General features: G+C 35.1%; 5 protein-coding genes and 1 non-coding gene across 7 annotated transcripts in view; 3 read left to right on the top strand and 3 right to left on the bottom strand.

Moving 5' to 3' along the window:
* The window catches only part of LOC103852615 (SNF1-related protein kinase regulatory subunit gamma-1-like), a 423,770-nt gene that overhangs the window by 123,778 nt on the left and 282,497 nt on the right, over nucleotides 1-17,495 (top strand). The window lies entirely within an intron of this gene.
* Nucleotides 207-2,106, top strand: LOC103852600 (ubiquitin carboxyl-terminal hydrolase 12). Its single transcript, XM_033285031.1, has 5 exons — nucleotides 207-865; nucleotides 960-1,132; nucleotides 1,203-1,485; nucleotides 1,594-1,760; nucleotides 1,849-2,106. The coding sequence occupies exons 1-5, from the start codon at nucleotides 699-701 to the stop codon at nucleotides 2,004-2,006; spliced, it is 948 nt and encodes a 315-aa protein (XP_033140922.1). The 5' UTR covers nucleotides 207-698; the 3' UTR covers nucleotides 2,007-2,106.
* LOC103852599 (sphinganine C4-monooxygenase 1) lies at nucleotides 4,584-6,552 on the top strand. The gene is made up of 2 exons (XM_009129503.3): nucleotides 4,584-5,006; nucleotides 5,760-6,552. Exons 1-2 carry the CDS (start codon nucleotides 4,782-4,784, stop codon nucleotides 6,312-6,314), a joined length of 780 nt encoding a protein of 259 aa, XP_009127751.1. The 5' UTR covers nucleotides 4,584-4,781; the 3' UTR covers nucleotides 6,315-6,552.
* LOC103852598 (60S ribosomal protein L34-2) lies at nucleotides 7,318-8,542 on the bottom strand. The gene is made up of 4 exons (XM_009129502.3): nucleotides 8,322-8,542; nucleotides 8,170-8,249; nucleotides 7,699-7,808; nucleotides 7,318-7,623 (listed from the first exon to the last, which is right to left on the bottom strand). The coding sequence occupies exons 1-4, from the start codon at nucleotides 8,398-8,400 to the stop codon at nucleotides 7,530-7,532; spliced, it is 363 nt and encodes a 120-aa protein (XP_009127750.1). The 5' UTR covers nucleotides 8,401-8,542; the 3' UTR covers nucleotides 7,318-7,529.
* LOC117132293 lies at nucleotides 7,911-7,996 on the bottom strand. The gene has a single exon (XR_004455851.1). It is a non-coding gene; the product is annotated as a small nucleolar RNA snoR110 (small nucleolar RNA).
* LOC103852597 lies at nucleotides 9,052-15,906 on the bottom strand. Of its 2 annotated transcripts, none has more exons than XM_009129501.3 (5): nucleotides 11,712-15,906; nucleotides 10,828-11,625; nucleotides 10,239-10,640; nucleotides 9,711-9,943; nucleotides 9,052-9,624 (listed from the first exon to the last, which is right to left on the bottom strand). In XM_009129501.3, exons 1-5 carry the CDS (start codon nucleotides 11,767-11,769, stop codon nucleotides 9,361-9,363), a joined length of 1,755 nt encoding a protein of 584 aa, XP_009127749.1. In that variant the 5' UTR covers nucleotides 11,770-15,906; the 3' UTR covers nucleotides 9,052-9,360. The 2 variants fall into 2 exon arrangements, with proteins under 2 accessions (XP_009127749.1, XP_009127748.1); XM_009129500.3 differs by having other exon boundaries at nucleotides 10,828-11,636; nucleotides 11,712-15,904.

Here is a 17,495-nt window from a genome sequence, read left to right as displayed (position 1 = left end):
CCAACGGTAAAACCGCACCAGTTGTGTTAACGTGATAACCCAATATATTCTTATTTATTTAATAAATAATAGTGATAAACATGTATACTAATATATTGGATTTTTTTAGTAAAAGTTGCGTTATCTTACTTTCCATATTCTTTTAATCCCCAATATGATACGAATAATACTGTTATATATATATTCTGCCAAAAGCAAAACCTAAAAACTTAAGCACCTAAACATCTAAAGTCTCGTCTGTAGATTCTGCAATTTTCATTGTCTAAAGGTAAGATCATCTAACATAAGTTCTTCTAGGATCAATAAAGACAAAAGGTAGATGCTAATAGTCTTTTAGTTAAAAGGATTTGGATTTTGAGATTTGAGTTGGATTCTTTCGGAATGCTTACAGGTCTTCGTTACGTAGAATTGATTATCAAAAGTCTGCTCTTTTACTATTATGTATTTCTTCTCCCTTTGACTTGGTTAAGATTTTTCATGTAGCTTTAAATTTGATTATCAAAAGTCTGCTATTGGTACGACTTGTTTTCTAATAGTCATGATGAGACAGCTACTACTTCCCTCCCATAGTCCCACTGGGTTAACTGTTTCCAAGAAACGTCTTTGCTTAAAAAAACATATTTTCACTTGTCAGTATAAATGAACATTGAACATTCTGATCTTTGTTATTTTATGGATTTGCACGCCGTGTGAATAGAATGAGTACAGGCTCAGGAGTAGTATCTACAATTGTGAAGAAGTGGAGAGAGCATCCACCTTCTTCTTATTGCCTCAAGGTTGACAACTTCAAACAACTTGAGAAGTTCACAACATCCTCTGATGATAAATACCAATCTCGTCTTTTCTCTGCTGGTGGATATAACTGGTATGTATCATCTATCACCTAGCTTTGATACTAATGAGTTATTTAAAACCTCATATTTGTGTACTAAGGCAATATAAGTATTCTATGAAAACAGGAAACTGATCGTATATCCAAAAGGGAACAAAAAGGACAATGGAAAAGGATTCATTTCGATGTATGTGGAAATAGACAGCAAAAGCTTAAAATCAGAACAACAATGTGAGGTGTTTGCTGAACTCATTTTCTTTGTCTACAACAAGAAAGAAAACAAATACTTTACTGTTCAAGGTAAGCTACTTGTAATCTATATATGTTTATTCACATATATTTCAGTCATCATTATATTTTATGTATTCAGATGTAGAAGTAAAGAGGTTCAATGCACTTAAGACAGTGTGGGGGTTACGGCAAGTTCTTCCATTTGATTCATTCAACAATCCTGTAAACGGTTATGTCTTTGAGGAAGATCAATGTGAGTTTGGTGTTGATGTCGTTGTTCCATCACCCCTTACCAACTGGGAGATTCTCTCTTTTAATGAGAAACTCCAAAAACCCAAGTTCTCTTGGACTGTTAAGAAGTTTTCTCAGTTGAAAGAGCATGAATACACGTCAAAAAAATTCTCAGTGGGAGAAAGAAACTGGTGAGTATGTACATACATTTAATGTTTTTAATGGTGAATGTGTATGTGTATTTTTTTTTTTTGTATGAATGATATAGTCAAGCTCATAATCATTTAATGTTTGTGTAGGGTTTTAAAGCTGTACCCAAAGGGAAACTCTAGAGAAGATGACAAATGGTTATCAGTTTTCCTGCATTCAGCTGATAGTGATGCACCAAAAGCAGATGAGAAGATTTTCGTGCAAGCAAAGTTACGAGTTCTAGACCCACATGGATCCAATCACAAGGCATACCAAAGTATTTTTTTTTTCCTTTTTTTACTAACTAAACAACAGTCGATACAGTCTTATCGGTAGATATATACTGAATATTTTGTTACTCGCAGTGGACACCTGGCATATTGAAAAAAACATGGGTTGGGGTTGGGATGAGTTTTTGTCTTTAGATGAACTTCGGAAGGCTTACTTAGACAAAGAAGATGCTTTGAACGTTGAGGCCGAATTTGAAGTTGTTTCTGCGACCAAATATTCTCCCATTATCTAAGCACTAGCTATTATGCAGCTATTAGAGCTTTTGTTTTAGGTGACGTTTTAGAGCTTTTGTTTTCCAAACTTTTATGCAGAATATAGTGACTTTTGGCTTTTATCGCATTCATGTTTATGATCGAAAGTAAATTGCACATTAAAACAGTGATAAATAAGGATATAGCAGACAATAGATTAGCTTCCTTAATTTATGTGCAATCCTCTAAAACCTCAACTAAATAAAAACAGCGGGATTACTTATAAAGAAAAATTATCACGTTTCAACAAATTTGTTTTTACGAAAGAAAAATTCCCTTCGTTGTTTGTAATATTCAAGAACACAAAATATAATCCCCCAATTCTATTCTACTTGCTACGATATTTACCACTTACCATTAACTTGGGGTATGGATCTGAGTGTCTTCAGGTCTTTCTGTTGATAAAACTCGTTCCTTTTGTTTCTTACCACGATTGTTATTTGGTCAAAAGAAATGATCGAACGCGCGAGTAAAAATGAGTAGATAGAGTGTGAGAGGGTGATAGAGAGAGATGTCTTGTTAGCTCATCAGTCATAGAAAGCTTGCGAGATTGTTGCCTTAATTATAGTGGAATCCTTTTACCTGTGTAGAAACGGATCTTGAGAACTCTTAAGTCTCTGTGTTTTTTGATTCTCTTCTTGTAATCGCACGAAACCTACGTGTTTTAGTTCTTAGGTAAGGTAAGCTTGAGTTAGTGAACCACGACGTGATTAAGAAAATTTCACAACATTGTACATGTTAGTGGGAAATCAAGAAAGTCACAATTGAAGTAAAAAAGAATCTGAATCGTCAAAGATTGAAACTGGAAGCAAGTTGAATATGAAAGCACAGGGTATTATCTCAACTAGAATTGTATTCTCCAAAACCTTTTTTTGTTGTCAAAAAGACAGAAGAACAGCAAGGCCATGACGAACATGAACTCTGGAGGAGGTAGGCGAAGACTTAAACTCCTTAAATTCGGCAACAACCTCGGAGGAGATGATGCAATCCAACGGTCAGTAAGACAGAGCCACCCAGCCAAGCTTTCCTGCAGAGGCTTGAGGAACAGGAGTGGGAGCTCCAAAACAAGCACGCGAAAACGACTGAGGAACTGTAGCCAAACCGCAAATAAGAGTTTGAACAGAGCCAGACCCCTAAGCTCAAAAGACACCAATAAGCAGCTGCCAGTAACGCCACAACAGTGATTTACCAAAACATTTTATGTAGCATACATAGAAAAAATTGAATATCTTCTATTCAAAATTTCTCCAGCTAAGCCACTCTAGGACTGCATTGTTTTATCTTTCATGCATAGATCAACTTATGTGCTCTTTGTAAGTAGTTAAGATGACTATGAAATAAAAGAATCAAACAGATTGCTAGACTTCCAAAACAAAATCCTCATGATTCCTCTATGTAACAACCACTTTTATTAACCCTTAATGCTCAATTTTTTTAAAAACAGTAATACGCCGTGACCGAAGTCTCACAGTTCAAATATCGAGTAAAAAGCATGAGGATCAAAAAGAACCTGCAAAAATCGAATCGTAAGTTCCGATTGTTTAGTAAGTAGACACTAGCTAGTAGTATCAATGTTTGGGTTCATGAGTACTAGGCGTGGACAAAAGAACCGAACCAACCTAAACTAAACCAACCAAAGTTAAACCGACCCAAACCAAATCTTGTCAACCCTATTGGTTGATGTTTTATTCAGTCCAAATGGTTCGTAAAACCAAATTGATAACCAAATATATTTTTCTTGATTAATAAATAATATTGACAAATATGTAAATTGATAACCAAAGTTACGTTTTCCTTTTTTCTTAACTTCCATATTCTTTTAGTTCCCAATATGATACAAATAATACCGTTATATATATTCTCCAATGCTAATCCTAATCCTAATACCTAAAGTTTCTACTAAAACACGCCCTAAAAACTTAAACACTCCCTGTCGAGTCATCGTAGGTTCTGCAGTTTCCATCGCTAAAGGTAAAAATATCTAATATCAGTTTGCTCAAATAAAAAATCTAATACTTGCTTAGGAGGCTTGACTAATGTTATCAAATGGAGGAATCATAACATTTATATTTGATCTTAACTTCCAAAACCGTAATGTGACATAAGCAGCTGTAGCTAGCTAGTCATATTGTTTTTAGAGTTGTTACACTAAGGAGCACTTTTTTACTTTCTATTACACGTTGTAGATACACTTTTTACTTGATAGATATTTTGTTATGGGTCACCTATAAATTATGGACAATTTTGTTTTTAATGGAAATGATATTTATGGACACTCAGGTATTATGTGGATAACGATTTGTAGACGGCGTGATTGGGTGATTTGTGGACGACTGATGTGAACCCTAAATCTCGTTCTTCATTCAAATTTTCAATAACCAACTTCGAACTTATACGGCACCGGTTTAGCGGACAGCATAGCAAACTTTTAAGAATCACATACGCTAACGAGATATTTGTTACATATCCAAGGTTAAAGGAGTCCCATACTGGTTTTCATCGCTCAAGATTCCGCCACGTAAGCAAACTCCTACATAAGGAGTAGTGATCCGCCACGTCCCTCCTCGACAAAACACGAGTGTTGTTGTTGTCTTTTGTCTCTCCGTTGATTTGTCAACTCAAACACAGACCCTAACGAGCCCAATCACCGATAAAAAAAAAAATCAAAACTTTACGAATCTTCTTCTCTCCTTTCTTGAGAAAACCCACTCGGTTGATGAAACATCTGAAGCCGACGAGATAAAGCGCGATTAGGGATGATGGGTTTCTCTGTTTCCGACGAATTGCTTGGCACCGTAGCTCCGATCGTCGTTTACTGGCTGTACTCTGGGATCTACGTGGCGCTGTCTTCTCTCGAGAGATTCAGATTGCATACAAAGGCGGAGGAGGAAGAGAAGAATCTCGTCTCCAAATCAACCGTCGTGAAAGGAGTTCTTCTCCAACAGCTCGTTCAAGCTGCTGTCGCTATCCTCTTGTTCACGGTAAAGTTTTCAGCTTTTATTTTGAATCCACCTTTTTGGGTAATTTTGGTATTTGATGGTGGGTGAAGATTGGTTTATGTGAAAAAGGTTGAGTCTTTTGTGTGTTGATGGGTAGCTTTCACCCAATAAAGAGATATCTGCATTAATGATTCGTATGTTGACTCCAACGTTTGTTAAAGTTGCAGTTTTGTCTGAACGAGTTAGGTTTTGGGGGTTGGATATGAATCTTAAGCTCAAAAGGTTGAAGAAATGGATTTTTCATCTGAAAGCTATATCATAATAGATTGGCTGTTAAGTTGCTTTTCTCGTTGAGTCTTTTCATTACCCGTGAATTAGACTGTTCATTTCAGTGATAGTTAAAGCTGTAGAGTAGTGAAGTGAGTGATTGGCAGTTGTTTTGGGGACTTGGGAGAGCTTAGGATGCTCTAGAATTGATCCTAGGACTCTTATCTTTGCTTTGGTTTTGTCTTAAGATCCTTAAATGTTATTCTGGTTTAAAGGAAAATCTCGGCTCTGGCTCTTATCAGCTAATCTTATGAGAAGATATGCAAACGAAATATTATGGTGATTAGAGATTCCATATGAGTTACTATGTGGTGATATTAGGAGTGGTGTTATAATCTATGAATCAGCATCATGGATTCTTGGTTTGGCTTTGTCTTATCATGAGTTCTTGGTTTGGTTCTGTATCTTATTTTCTGTTTGTGCTAGTTTTCACTTTAAACCCTCTTCAAACATCCATTGTCTACGCAGGTCACTGGAAGTGATGCGGAAGCAGACAAGGCGCAACAGTTTTCACTTTTAGTCCTAACCAGACAGTTTATAATCGCCATGATAGTCCTCGACACATGGCAATACTTCATGCACCGATACATGCACCACAACAAGTTCTTATACAAACACATCCACTCTCAGCACCACCGTCTCATCGTCCCTTACGCCTACGGAGCTTTATACAACCACCCCGTGGAAGGCCTTCTACTGGATACAGTCGGAGGCGCCTTGTCTTTCCTGATCTCCGGTATGTCGCCGAGAACGTCCATCTTCTTCTTCTCCTTCGCCACGATCAAGACTGTGGACGACCACTGTGGTCTCTGCCTCCCCGGGAACCTGTTCCATATGGTGTTCAAGAACAACTCGGCTTACCATGACGTGCATCATCAGCTTTATGGGAGCAAGTACAATTTCTCTCAGCCTTTCTTTTCCGTGTGGGATCGGATTCTTGGAACTTACATGCCTTACTCTCTTGAGAAGAGAGAAGGTGGTGGGTTTGAAGCGCGTCCCACTAAAGAATTCAAAGATGATTGAGTTTCTTTTGAGTAATGTTCTGTGTCTCCTTGAGGTTGGATAGTGGATGGATACTTTTATGATCAGAAACAGAACTGATTTGCATTTTGCCTGCCTTTAGCTGGAGTTTGAGATTTGTATATATACGTTATTGGGTTGATGTTCTGCTCTGTTTTGTTTTGTTTTGCATGTCTTATGTGATTTATACAACAACCTCTTTTATTAATTACTTATTTATCTACAAGATCTGTTTAGTCAAGGTTTATCACATACATACATCTAAGATCTGTTCAGAAGCATCCACGTTGATGAACTTCAAACTTCAGCTTCTTGTTCCTGTTCTTCTCCAAGCAGGTGGATACAAATTTTCATCTTCAATCCGCCCGCTGATCCAAGAAATAGTGAGTAACACAGATGATGCCCCTGAAGGAGTTTGGAAGCTCAGTTTCTGAATACTATCCATTTCACCCAATCCAAACGACATAGTTTTAACTCCGTAAGAGTAAGAGAGATGATAGGACAACTCTGCAACCAATGGACCATCTCTCTGCATTCCTGAAGAACTAAAATCTTAATCACTGATGTGTAGCCATCCGTCACTGGTAGAGCAAAAGGTGAGCTCATCCCATGTGGCCCTGTGGTTAGCACGGTAGTGACAGTAGAGATCCTTGTACATGCCAATGTGGTTGCAGTCTGGTTCGGGAGAGCAAAACTGCATTTCTTCTAATGGACTGACTTGTTGCCATAAGAGAGAGAACTTGTACAAGTTTCTCAATTAGTCTGCATCGATAGTTAACCAATGGGCAAAGTGTAAGAAGGGCATTTGTCCCTCAGGTGAATACAGAAAGAAGAGCAAGCTATATGTCCATTGTCACATTCAGATTGCGTAAAAAATGGTTGTTATTCTTACCAAAGATGTAACAACGAACAAAGCTATGTGTTCATCTCATTTCAAGTTCGGAATACAGCTTAATCATGTCTTAATAGCCAGTTATACCAAATAATTAGGTAGCTCGGATTAAGCTGCTTTAAATTGCACAATTTATTAACCGAGTAATGTAAATCACATTGTAAACACCAAATAAGTAGAAAACGTGAATTGTTAAACGCAGCATTTGAAAGAGAAACCATAACCAAACATTTTGAGAAATGTCGACAAAGTCAAGCAAACGAATACAAAAAGTTTTAGAATTTGGCAAGTAGACAATGTTTTTTTAAAAAAAAGCTAAAGAGGATCTAGCTCCTGGGAGCAACCTTTTCCTTGGCCTTTTGAAGCTTCAACACCTTCTTCACTATCTTTTGCTCCTCAACAAGGAAAGCACGAACGATTCTATCAAGACAGAAAAAAACATGAATTAGATTTGAAAATTATGCTTGGTTGAAAGAAATGAGCGCAAGAACAAACCTTTCTCTAACAGCAAGAGCGGACAACACACCACCATAGGCACGGTTCACGGTCCTCCTGTTTCTAGACAATCGGGATCTCTTGTACTCAGCCGGCCTCAAGTGAGGGATCTGAAGAAACATAACATAGGAGTTAGATTCAGATAGAAATGGCAATAACATACATAACAATCTACACCTAGTAAGAAATGTAACAATTTTGGAACATGATAGAGATTTCTGCCACCAAGTAAAACAGTAATGTCCTCACATTAAAAAGGAGAAAACATTGAAAAGACAAAGGCGGCACTAAATGTAGCTTATGATAAAGTTATGTCCTGGTGTGGATTCATCTAACCAGCACAAGACCGTCAATAAGCACGACCAAATCAACCTAGACTAAACAGGAACCAAGCTAGTACATTTGCATAACATCAACTCGAGGTATCAATCTAATACATTTTAACTAATGGGCACATCTAAAAGGACTTACACCCTGAATACGCTTGCCGGTGACGGGGCACTTGGGTCCACTTGCACGCTTCTTAGTGGTCTGGTATGTCAATTTACCACCTGCCAAAAATCAAGATCTCAATACATTTGATCGGTGGAGAACTGAACTGAGCAGAGGGAGGAGAAACAGACCAGGGGTTTTGACGATCCTGTGCTGGTTCGATTTGGTGGCGTAGCTGTGACGCGAACGGTATACAAGACGCTGCACCATTTTTTGTTGCTGCTCACACACACACACACTCTCCTCTTAGGGTTTTTGGCTTGACGGAGCGAGAAGTGTACTTTATATGCTACAATCTCTATTTAAAGCCCCTTCCTACTTCTAACACTCCCTAATGCCCTAGATTGGACGGATCAGATTATCTTGATGTTTGATAAATCAACGGACAAGATTTGTTAGTTTGATTACATTCGGGCTTATTGGGCTTTACATAAGAGTCCATCTTCTCTTAGTTATTTATTTATAAGCCTATTTACGACTCGGGCTTTAAGTCCGCGGACTAACCCCCACATACATATTTGTGACGAATTAAACCAAATTATATTTCAATTCGGTTTAGAATTCGGATTATTCGGTTCGGTTTTTAATATTACTATGTGTCCGTCCTCCTGAATGAACCTGAGATCATTTTATTTATCGGTTTGTCCAGTTAATTCGGTGAAAAATACACAAAATTATTTAGATGTTATATCCGGTGTATTTGGGTTAATTTTTGTTTATTTTCAGTTAAACCAAACCGGGAAACAATTAAAATTGTCTTAGCTAAACGCCTAAACCAAAAGTCCGCGGTTCAGTTTACTTCGGTTCCAGCCCAATGCCTAGCACCGCACAGACACTCGTCAGAGCTCTACAAATTTCCCATGTCGCCATGTAATAATAACATATAAACATCATGAAACTGTAACAGACAAAGGACTTGAACTATCAATACAAGTAGAGCTACCATTGTCCTGAACTAAGGATTCTGTAACAACCATTACTTTGTGATGTTCTCTTAGATCAAAATTCGTTCTCCGGTAATAGTAATACACGAGAGAAACAAAACTAAGATAACACCACAGAACATTCAGTATAGCTCTAACATTCTTTCTTTCTCAGGAACAAAGACAATTTAAAAAAAAAAAATCATCTTCCTGGATCTCTCATCTAAATATCTAAGCAGAGGCAACTCTAACAAGGTAACAAGGAGAAAGACGGTTCCATGTGAATCTTCCGACCATTAAAACTCATCCCGTCAAGTTTCTCCTGACACCAAACCAACTTCTCAGTTGTCAGTTTAGACATGGTCATCACTCTTGAAACAACTCTCAGTTCGATTTGAGCTATCAGTAACTCATCCTTCACTCTTACACTACTACTCTTTGACTCATTCTTCTTCAACTTCTTCACTATGCAGCTTTGGCTTCTCAGTATCTCCTTTAATTTCTTCTCCTTCTGCATAGAGGCCAAGAACATGGTCTTGAGTATATAAAAAAAGTTGATGTGATATAACAAAATGAAAGAAGAGTTAAATAAAATACCTTTTGGAGATTGGTTCTCATTTCTGTCAAGAGCTCAAGATCTAGAGGATCTTGCGGAGAGACTTGTGTTTGGTGAGAAACTTTCATTACAGAACTAAACTCATCTTTGTCAGCACAAAGAAACTCCCAGAAAACATGCACTGATTCTAAAATAATCTCTCTTAACGTCTCAATCTTTACCGCGAACTCTCCTTCGTTTCTACACTTCTTGTTACTCTTTGAAGAACGATCATCTGAGAAAAAACTGAAAACTGTTAGCCAGTCCTGTCTCAAATTATTTCTAGGCCCGGTTCAAAAAGTAGTAGCCAAATAATGGTGTAGTTTTAAAGTAAATAACTCTCATATTTAAAAAATATATATATCTATAAATCCTAAATTTATAAACATATATTTCAAAAAAAGTTAAATTAATGTTATTTTTATACTCGGATCATGTTCAACCACCTCACTTCCACATGCTAAAAGAGAGTCTTGCATTAGCAAAGGCTCAGGATAAACTCAAGAATAGTGAAAACATGTTTTTGTTACCTCTAACAAGTGGAATCTGAAGGAAGTTATGGAAATGGCGACGGTTCTTTAAGTAAGTCTCAACTCTAGATAAACTTTGAAACGGCTCATTCTCCACAAACCGTTGAAGCAGGACTTGGAACAGTTGAAACTCTCCAGCAACTAAGTTGTATTGATAAGTAGTAGCAACGTGAGAATCAAACTCCAAGAGTTTTGTGTATTTCCAACGAAGCATCTCCCACGAGAGGCAGAGTTGGCTTACGTAGACAGTCTCAAAGTCTCTGCTCGCTTCTTTCACAAGTCTCTCAATCGGGTCACATTCAAGCTTATGTTTCTTGAATGGCCATAGGTTCTGAGACTTGTGAGGTTTAACGATGTTACTGCTTGGTTTAGATGAATCTTTTAGTTTTAGCTTTAGCAAACCTGTTAAAAATCAAATTAAAAAATGTTAACCATAGACCCCACCAACCATATACATATATTGAGTAGTTGAGACAATATTTAAGAAGGAAAGAGACATTATTCAACCATATGACCTCACCAGACAAAAGATTAAAAGAGATGTCATTGCTAATATAGTAATACATGTTAGAAAGAGATGTTGACTTACTGATGGAATGCATCATCTGAGAATCAATGACGTCGAGCTTTCTCATTTTCACAGCGTAGTTCTTGTAAACCTTGTGAACCTCACCGATCATGTCTTTGAACTGATCTGGTTTTGGTTCGATCTTGAGTGGTTTCAGCTCTTGTAATGGAGTCTCTGATTCCTCGAGAATGGTGCACAACCCTCCTGTTCTCGCTGTCCTTATCTCTGTTTTCAGTTTCTCGATCACATCACTATGCTCATACTCATCATCATCATCTGAATCATCATCATCATCATCAAAATCATATGCTTCTTGTTCTTCATTAAAACCCATCTTTGACTCTTCTTCTCTTTGGAAACTTGGGTTGAGTTCTATAAACTCATCCTCCTCCTCCTCTTCGAACAAGTTATCTTCACAACCAGCAAAACTCTCGTGAGCTAAAAGTCCTTTTAAGACACCACAACTCATGAACTCATAAACCAACATCTCTTCCTTCACGTGTTCCTTTATAAAACAACCTTCCGATAGTGATGTCTCCAACTTGTTGTCGTCAGCTACAAACGGTTTCTCCAGGACAAAACTCGTGTTCGATTCATCAGAGAAAGTTATCATCTTCATCTCCTCTTGTACAGCAGAGGGGTAATAATCATGAAACACAAAGCGGACAGGTTTAGTTTCTTCTACGTAACAAGTGATGCTCTTGTCGGATAAATAATCGCATCTCTTGCTGATCGAAACCAGAGAACTCCCATCAACAGAGGACTCTCTTGGGTTGTTGTTGTTGTTAGTCTTAACCACGACCAAGCTTGTCTCTTTGTCTGAATAAACTCTAATAAAACAAAACCCATTAATCAACCAAAACACAGAGGAGAGAACAAGAAAGAAGAAAACGTATGTACAGTACCTGAAGATGGAGGCGAGGAGGAGAAAGAAGAGATTACAGAGAGAAACCCAGAAAGCATCGAGAGTCGTGAAAGCGTTTCCGTACATAAACTGCTTCAAACCACCACAAGAACTATAAGTCTTCGTCGTAAGTAAACCTCTGTTGAAACCCATCTCGATATTTTCAACGTGTTATGTGGTTACAAAGTAAACGACAACGTTTTGTTTTCTCTTCTTCAACAGAGCACAAAACATTTTTCTTCAATCAGCTGCGAGATTTGTGGTTGGGAGATGATTTCATCATTACACGGCAACGATCCTTTCACTGACTCTTCTTCTTTGTGTACGAATGATTTTTCATTTTTTGGTTAGGAACAATTTAAAGACAATAAATAGAAAATGTTTTTTTTATCAGTTAGAGAATTTTGCCTATGCTTAAGATGTCCGAAAGGCAGAATAAAGTTTTTTATTTTATTCTCGGTCAATACGTTACTACCTTCTTATTTATTCGAATAACTCTAATTTAAATTGTTTTCTTTATTTTACTAGAATATTTATGTCTTGGAGAACGGACACTGTTCAACATGGAAAAACTCAAGAGTCAATATATTTGCATTGCTTTTCGGGTTCTTCATCCATTTGTCACTTTGCTTTCAACACATTCATTGGTTCACATGCTCCTTTTCTTTTCTTGGAGTTACAACTATTCATTTCACTAAACTCATCTTTTAAGAGTTAAACCATTGCTGACACAACAAAAAAAAAGAGTTAAACCATCATTTTAACTCAATTTATTTGGTAAATTTGTGCGAGTAATAGAAAATTATCAGCAATTTTTATGTTATATGTAGTGTAGCTTTCTGGTAGACACTTGTAGGTAAACCGATGGGTCGAGTATGATGACATAACTGCGTGCGAGCTTTGGCCTTTCGACCGTCCAAACATTGCATGACTCATGCAGTAATGAGCTTGTCACGGTCCAAACTGTAGTTAATTGACAATTAATGTATTTGGCAGATGTACATTTTATGTTTTTTTTTTCAATATTCCGTTTTTATTCAGATGTGACTCGTATCGTGTATTGGTCCTTTCTTATGGTGTTCAGCAATTCAATTGTCAATTTGGAATTATCTACATTTTCAACGTGCGAGGGAGATGCAGTTCTACACGTGTCTCAGTAGGTCTGGGTTGGACCATTGATGCTGACATGTTCTTCCCTTCTTTACGTATGGGCCTAAACGTCCATTTTTTAAATCCATTTTTTAAATCTCATGTTACATGAGACATATCTATTTCCTCAGAAAATAGAAATACATGGACATTGGGCTTTTAATATAAGTAAACACAATATGAATTGGGCCAGTGGAGTTTGCTTAGTCATTAGGTTTTACATTTATATCTTACCATAGTAAAACTATGTTGCAACTACAATATAACCTCTTTAAATTAATACTCTAAATTAATATACACTAAAAAATTCTATAAAATAATATAATTTTATAGTTCCAAATTTAGTTTTTCGTTCAATTAGTATATCGATAAATTAATATTTCTATAAATTAATTAAAAAATTATAATTTTGATGTAGTCCCAACATTATTAATTTATAGAGGTTTTACTGTATTTTTTTCATCTGGTAAATTTATATTGAATTCAACCAAAGATTACACAGAGAAGACAAAGGTACCTTTCCGGAGTCATAAGCCGGTGAGGTAAGAATAACCTCCCAGAGATAGTTTGAAACATCAACTTAACTGAAACACTAAACTGAAAGAAGAGAACAAGGTTGGAGCTGTGGAGCTAAAAAAAGCTGGAAGAAGATATGAGCGAGAAAGCGATGACAGCAAGAACGGTTCCCCTCTGAACCCACGAACAAACCACAACACAAAAGCTGCTTCTTCAACAAGAAGCCACAAGAGAACAAATCTCCAACTCGAGCAACCATTAAAGACGACGATTGGCAAATAACTACTCCAAAACATCATGCAATTGAGCCACTGCTTCAAAGCGTCTTACCAAGTAATCCGGAAAAAACGTTGGTTACAAACCAAGAGACAGCACATATTCACAACACTGAAGCTCCACCCGCTGAAGATAACTAAAAACAAGCACTGAAGTCGAACGACAAGACCAGGTAGTCGGAAGACCCATCAATCTCTAAAATGCTGAAGAAACCTTAATTCCCTTTAACATAATCCGCTACACTCCCTCGAGTTGCCACCACAAAGTAGCTTCAGGATGAAGCTACACAAGATCACACCATAACGGCTATCTTGTTGCAGAACCGAACTCATATCGAAAGGTAATGGATGTAGACCACGAAAAAGACATAGAAACTAGACAGCTACCGAGACTGAAACCAAACGACATCCAAGACAGAGACAAAGAGGGGATAAGCCTGACAATCACCTATGAGCCAACAGAGTTTACAACTTATCCAGATCCGATGGAAGAAGTACCACCCCACATCAGAGCCGGTATAACCTGCACCGCGCACCAGAAAAAGCTACGAATCTGATTAAGCTACCCACGCCAGCTACAAGATCAGATCGAAGTCAGATCTGAATCCAAAGGTCTCTAGGGATATTGATAGCTTCAACTAAGACTAAAGACACTAAAGGCCTTCTCACGGCATCGACAAAGCTCGCCGGCCACCGGAGAAGGAGAACGCAGAAATCGTCTTTTTTTTCTATAGCGGCGCTTCATGTTGCAAGTACTTCCAAACTAGTATTTCTTTCTTAATTCCCTTTAACATAATCTAAAATTTGATAGTTCGGTTATAGTATGACAATGTTCATGTCACATATCTATGTACTAATCATGTGTTTTACTTTTGTGTAAACATATATTTCACTTAATTATCACTTAATTCGTGATCAAGTTCAAACCAAGCAGGTTCAAGTTTCTCACAGTGGCTCAGCTGACTAGATTGATACGGCCATGAGATTGGTTCTAAGATATCTTTGTCAATATTAGTCTATATTGCATTCGTCCATCTTGCGATAACAATGAATCAGTGCTTATTAAATTATAAAAATGTTTGCATGTATATATATAGTACTGCTTCTCCTATAATATTAGCTAAAGTTGTTGTATCATCAAAATTTCTGAAACCCTTACATACCTCTATGTGTGCATGAACGACATCATTATCACTAAGATAAAGGCACTGTCGTCAGCTCTAAATTCACACATTATTTATTTAATGCATCTTATATTACCGTAAGTACATTTTACGAATGTTTTGTAAACTAATAATCATCACAAGTACACTATTTAATCACCTACAAAATTGGTCTGTCTGGCGAGGATCGTACTGAGTTATCTTTCTTCAGATTCGGCTTCGTACTTAAGCTTAAATACAAAGTTGTTATACGTATGTAGGCCTAGGCATAAATCAGAAACCCAAGATCCAAACCTAAAAACTTGATCCATATCCGATCCAAGATGTAAAATATCTTAATGGATTTTGTAGGATATTATAAAACACATATGAATTCGAAGGGTTATTAATTTAACTCGAACGGAAAAAGCTGTATTCAAGTTGTTTATAATGATCTCTTTGTTTTGCTCTTTGTTTCAGAATTTGTTCATTGAAATAAGAAATCCACTTTATGTTTCTATCGCTAAGGTAATGCATATTATCTTCAAACGTTGTATTTTATTAATGTTTGATTTAAGACTTTGTTTTGATGTTATTTTGTTTCATAGGAGTAAACATGGTGGTCAAGATGTTTCTCACATTATAGTGTTGCATTTGCAATAAACAAACCGGCCAAATATTTATCTTTAAAACCGTTTTTAGTATTTCAGTGTGTAAACTTTGTAATGTTATTATTTTGTCGGATTAATGTATGTTCGATTAATTTTATAGAGTTAAATACTTTCTTGATCATGTTTTCCTTTTAATTTTATTATTTATATATTTGAACTGAACTGATATAACATGAAACCAAATGATATATGATAATTTTATAGAACTAAGGAAGTGTTACAAATTATGTATAAACTTTTTTTTTTGAGAAAAAAATATAAACTTAAAAGTGGTATTAATAAAATCCGACTCGTACTTATGAAATATTTGAATGGGACTAAAGAGGATAAATCCAAAAGTGCAAAAATTTGAAATATCCGATCCAAGGATGATATTGAGAACCTTTTTTTATAGAAGGCAAATCATATATAAATATAAGTATAAGGCTTAAACATAATAATTTTTAATAAGGGCAAATAACTAGATTTTGGTTAAGTTACAAAAGATTTGTACATTCTATAGGGGCAAATGCCATCTTCTCCACTGATCCTATCCTAATCTAGATAAATATCCAAATGTGAAACCGAGGCTTATACACTTGAATTCATTCTGATTGGTGAGTACATAAAATGTTTACCACTCACAATAGGGATAACTTCATTCAAGGATAAATACATGGTCTAATACAATAGCTAGCGGAAACATATATATCCCCATAAACTAAATTCCAAAGACGAGGATAAAATGTTTACCACAATAAAAAAAGAAATACATAAAAGTGTAAAATGTATATTTAATATCATTGGACAAGCAGATCAGTGGTGCAGGGAGAGCCAGACACTTGAATAGAGTATCTTTAAATATTAATTGAGGAGCATTACATTTAATGATTTTTATATTTTTTTAAAAAAAATTAGTGGTTCATCCAAACATATATTATACCTTTATTAAATTAAATATAAAATTGATTAGTAGTGTAAAAAATATTTTCTTTTCTTTTCTTAAATAAAAACTACGGAATTACCTAAAATGATTAACATATATATAAAAAATAATAATTTTGAATAATAAAGATTTGATAACAATTTATATAGTCTTCATCATTTTTGTTTAATTTATATTATTAAAAATAAAATAAACAATCACATTAATTATATAATAAAGAATTTAGTTTTTATATACTATATTTTGAATTTAAAAAAAGACTATAAATTACTAATATTGTTAAAAATCTCACATTAAAAAATTGTGATCAATGGTTTAACTTTTTTTGTTATAACAAGATATCAATGATTATAAATCATATGAATAAGAAGTTTCATTTAATAGATCAGATTATATATATATATATATATATATATATTTATATTTATATTTAAAATTAAACTATATACCATATAAAATACATAAATATGTTAATTTCAAAATTTTCATTGCAAAATTAAGACCTTAATATTTTAATTTTAAAATTTGTATGTATTTTTTAAAACGATTATAAATTACTAAAATTATTAAAAATCTAACACTGGAAATTTTATTATTAATGGTTTAATTTTTTTGGTACAACAAATATACAAATGTTAATAAAATTATATGAGTAGATAGCTTCAATTAATAAATATCCATATTAAAATATACTATATATCTATGTCGATGTCATTTAAACTTAATTATAAGTAAATGAAATGATTGTTTTTATTTATTTACCAATTAAAATGATTGTAGACAAGAGGAATTGTTTTGATTTATTTAATTACTCCAACTTAATTATATACATTATAGTTGTTCGCTTCTCAATTATTCAATATATTTATTATTTCATACTCTTTCCTTATCACTTTAAATGGTGTTTAGAGAAAAAAAATTTGCTTCAAAATAATTGATGTTCTTATTTATATCATTTAAACTTTATGACCAATTACAAAATATTATATTTTTTTATTGGTTGAACTAATTTCATTTAATGATATTTTTATATAACCAAGATAAATTGTATAGAAGTTTGTATTATTTTAATCCAAGTACAAAAACTTTAAAACCCAATTAAAGTGA

The sequence above is a fragment of the Brassica rapa genome, chromosome A02 (assembly GCF_000309985.2).
Source record: "Brassica rapa cultivar Chiifu-401-42 chromosome A02, CAAS_Brap_v3.01, whole genome shotgun sequence".
NCBI lineage: Eukaryota > Viridiplantae > Streptophyta > Magnoliopsida > Brassicales > Brassicaceae > Brassica > Brassica rapa.
This window is presented reverse-complemented; position numbering and strand designations above follow the sequence as displayed.

Excerpts from the sequence above, each read along its gene's own strand:
- LOC103852600 (XM_033285031.1), top strand. The coding sequence starts at position 699 with ATGAGTACAGGCTCAGGAGTAGTATCTACAATTGTGAAGAAGTGGAGA. Across the intron at positions 1,133-1,202 it reads CAAATACTTTACTGTTCAAG|ATGTAGAAGTAAAGAGGTTC; the intron begins GTAAGCTACTTG and ends TTATGTATTCAG. Across the intron at positions 1,486-1,593 it reads TCAGTGGGAGAAAGAAACTG|GGTTTTAAAGCTGTACCCAA; the intron begins GTGAGTATGTAC and ends ATGTTTGTGTAG.
- LOC103852599 (XM_009129503.3), top strand. The coding sequence starts at position 4,782 with ATGATGGGTTTCTCTGTTTCCGACGAATTGCTTGGCACCGTAGCTCCG. Across the intron at positions 5,007-5,759 it reads TCGCTATCCTCTTGTTCACG|GTCACTGGAAGTGATGCGGA; the intron begins GTAAAGTTTTCA and ends TTGTCTACGCAG.
- LOC103852598 (XM_009129502.3), bottom strand. The coding sequence starts at position 8,400 with ATGGTGCAGCGTCTTGTATACCGTTCGCGTCACAGCTACGCCACCAAA. Across the intron at positions 7,809-8,169 it reads CCGGCAAGCGTATTCAGGGT|ATCCCTCACTTGAGGCCGGC; the intron begins GTAAGTCCTTTT and ends ATGTTTCTTCAG. Across the intron at positions 7,624-7,698 it reads GCTCTTGCTGTTAGAGAAAG|AATCGTTCGTGCTTTCCTTG; the intron begins GTTTGTTCTTGC and ends CTGTCTTGATAG.
- LOC103852597 (XM_009129500.3), bottom strand. The coding sequence starts at position 11,863 with ATGGGTTTCAACAGAGGTTTACTTACGACGAAGACTTATAGTTCTTGT. Across the intron at positions 11,637-11,711 it reads CTCCTCGCCTCCATCTTCAG|AGTTTATTCAGACAAAGAGA; the intron begins GTACTGTACATA and ends TTGTTTTATTAG. Across the intron at positions 9,944-10,238 it reads TCAGATTCCACTTGTTAGAG|ATGATCGTTCTTCAAAGAGT; the intron begins GTAACAAAAACA and ends GTTTTTTCTCAG.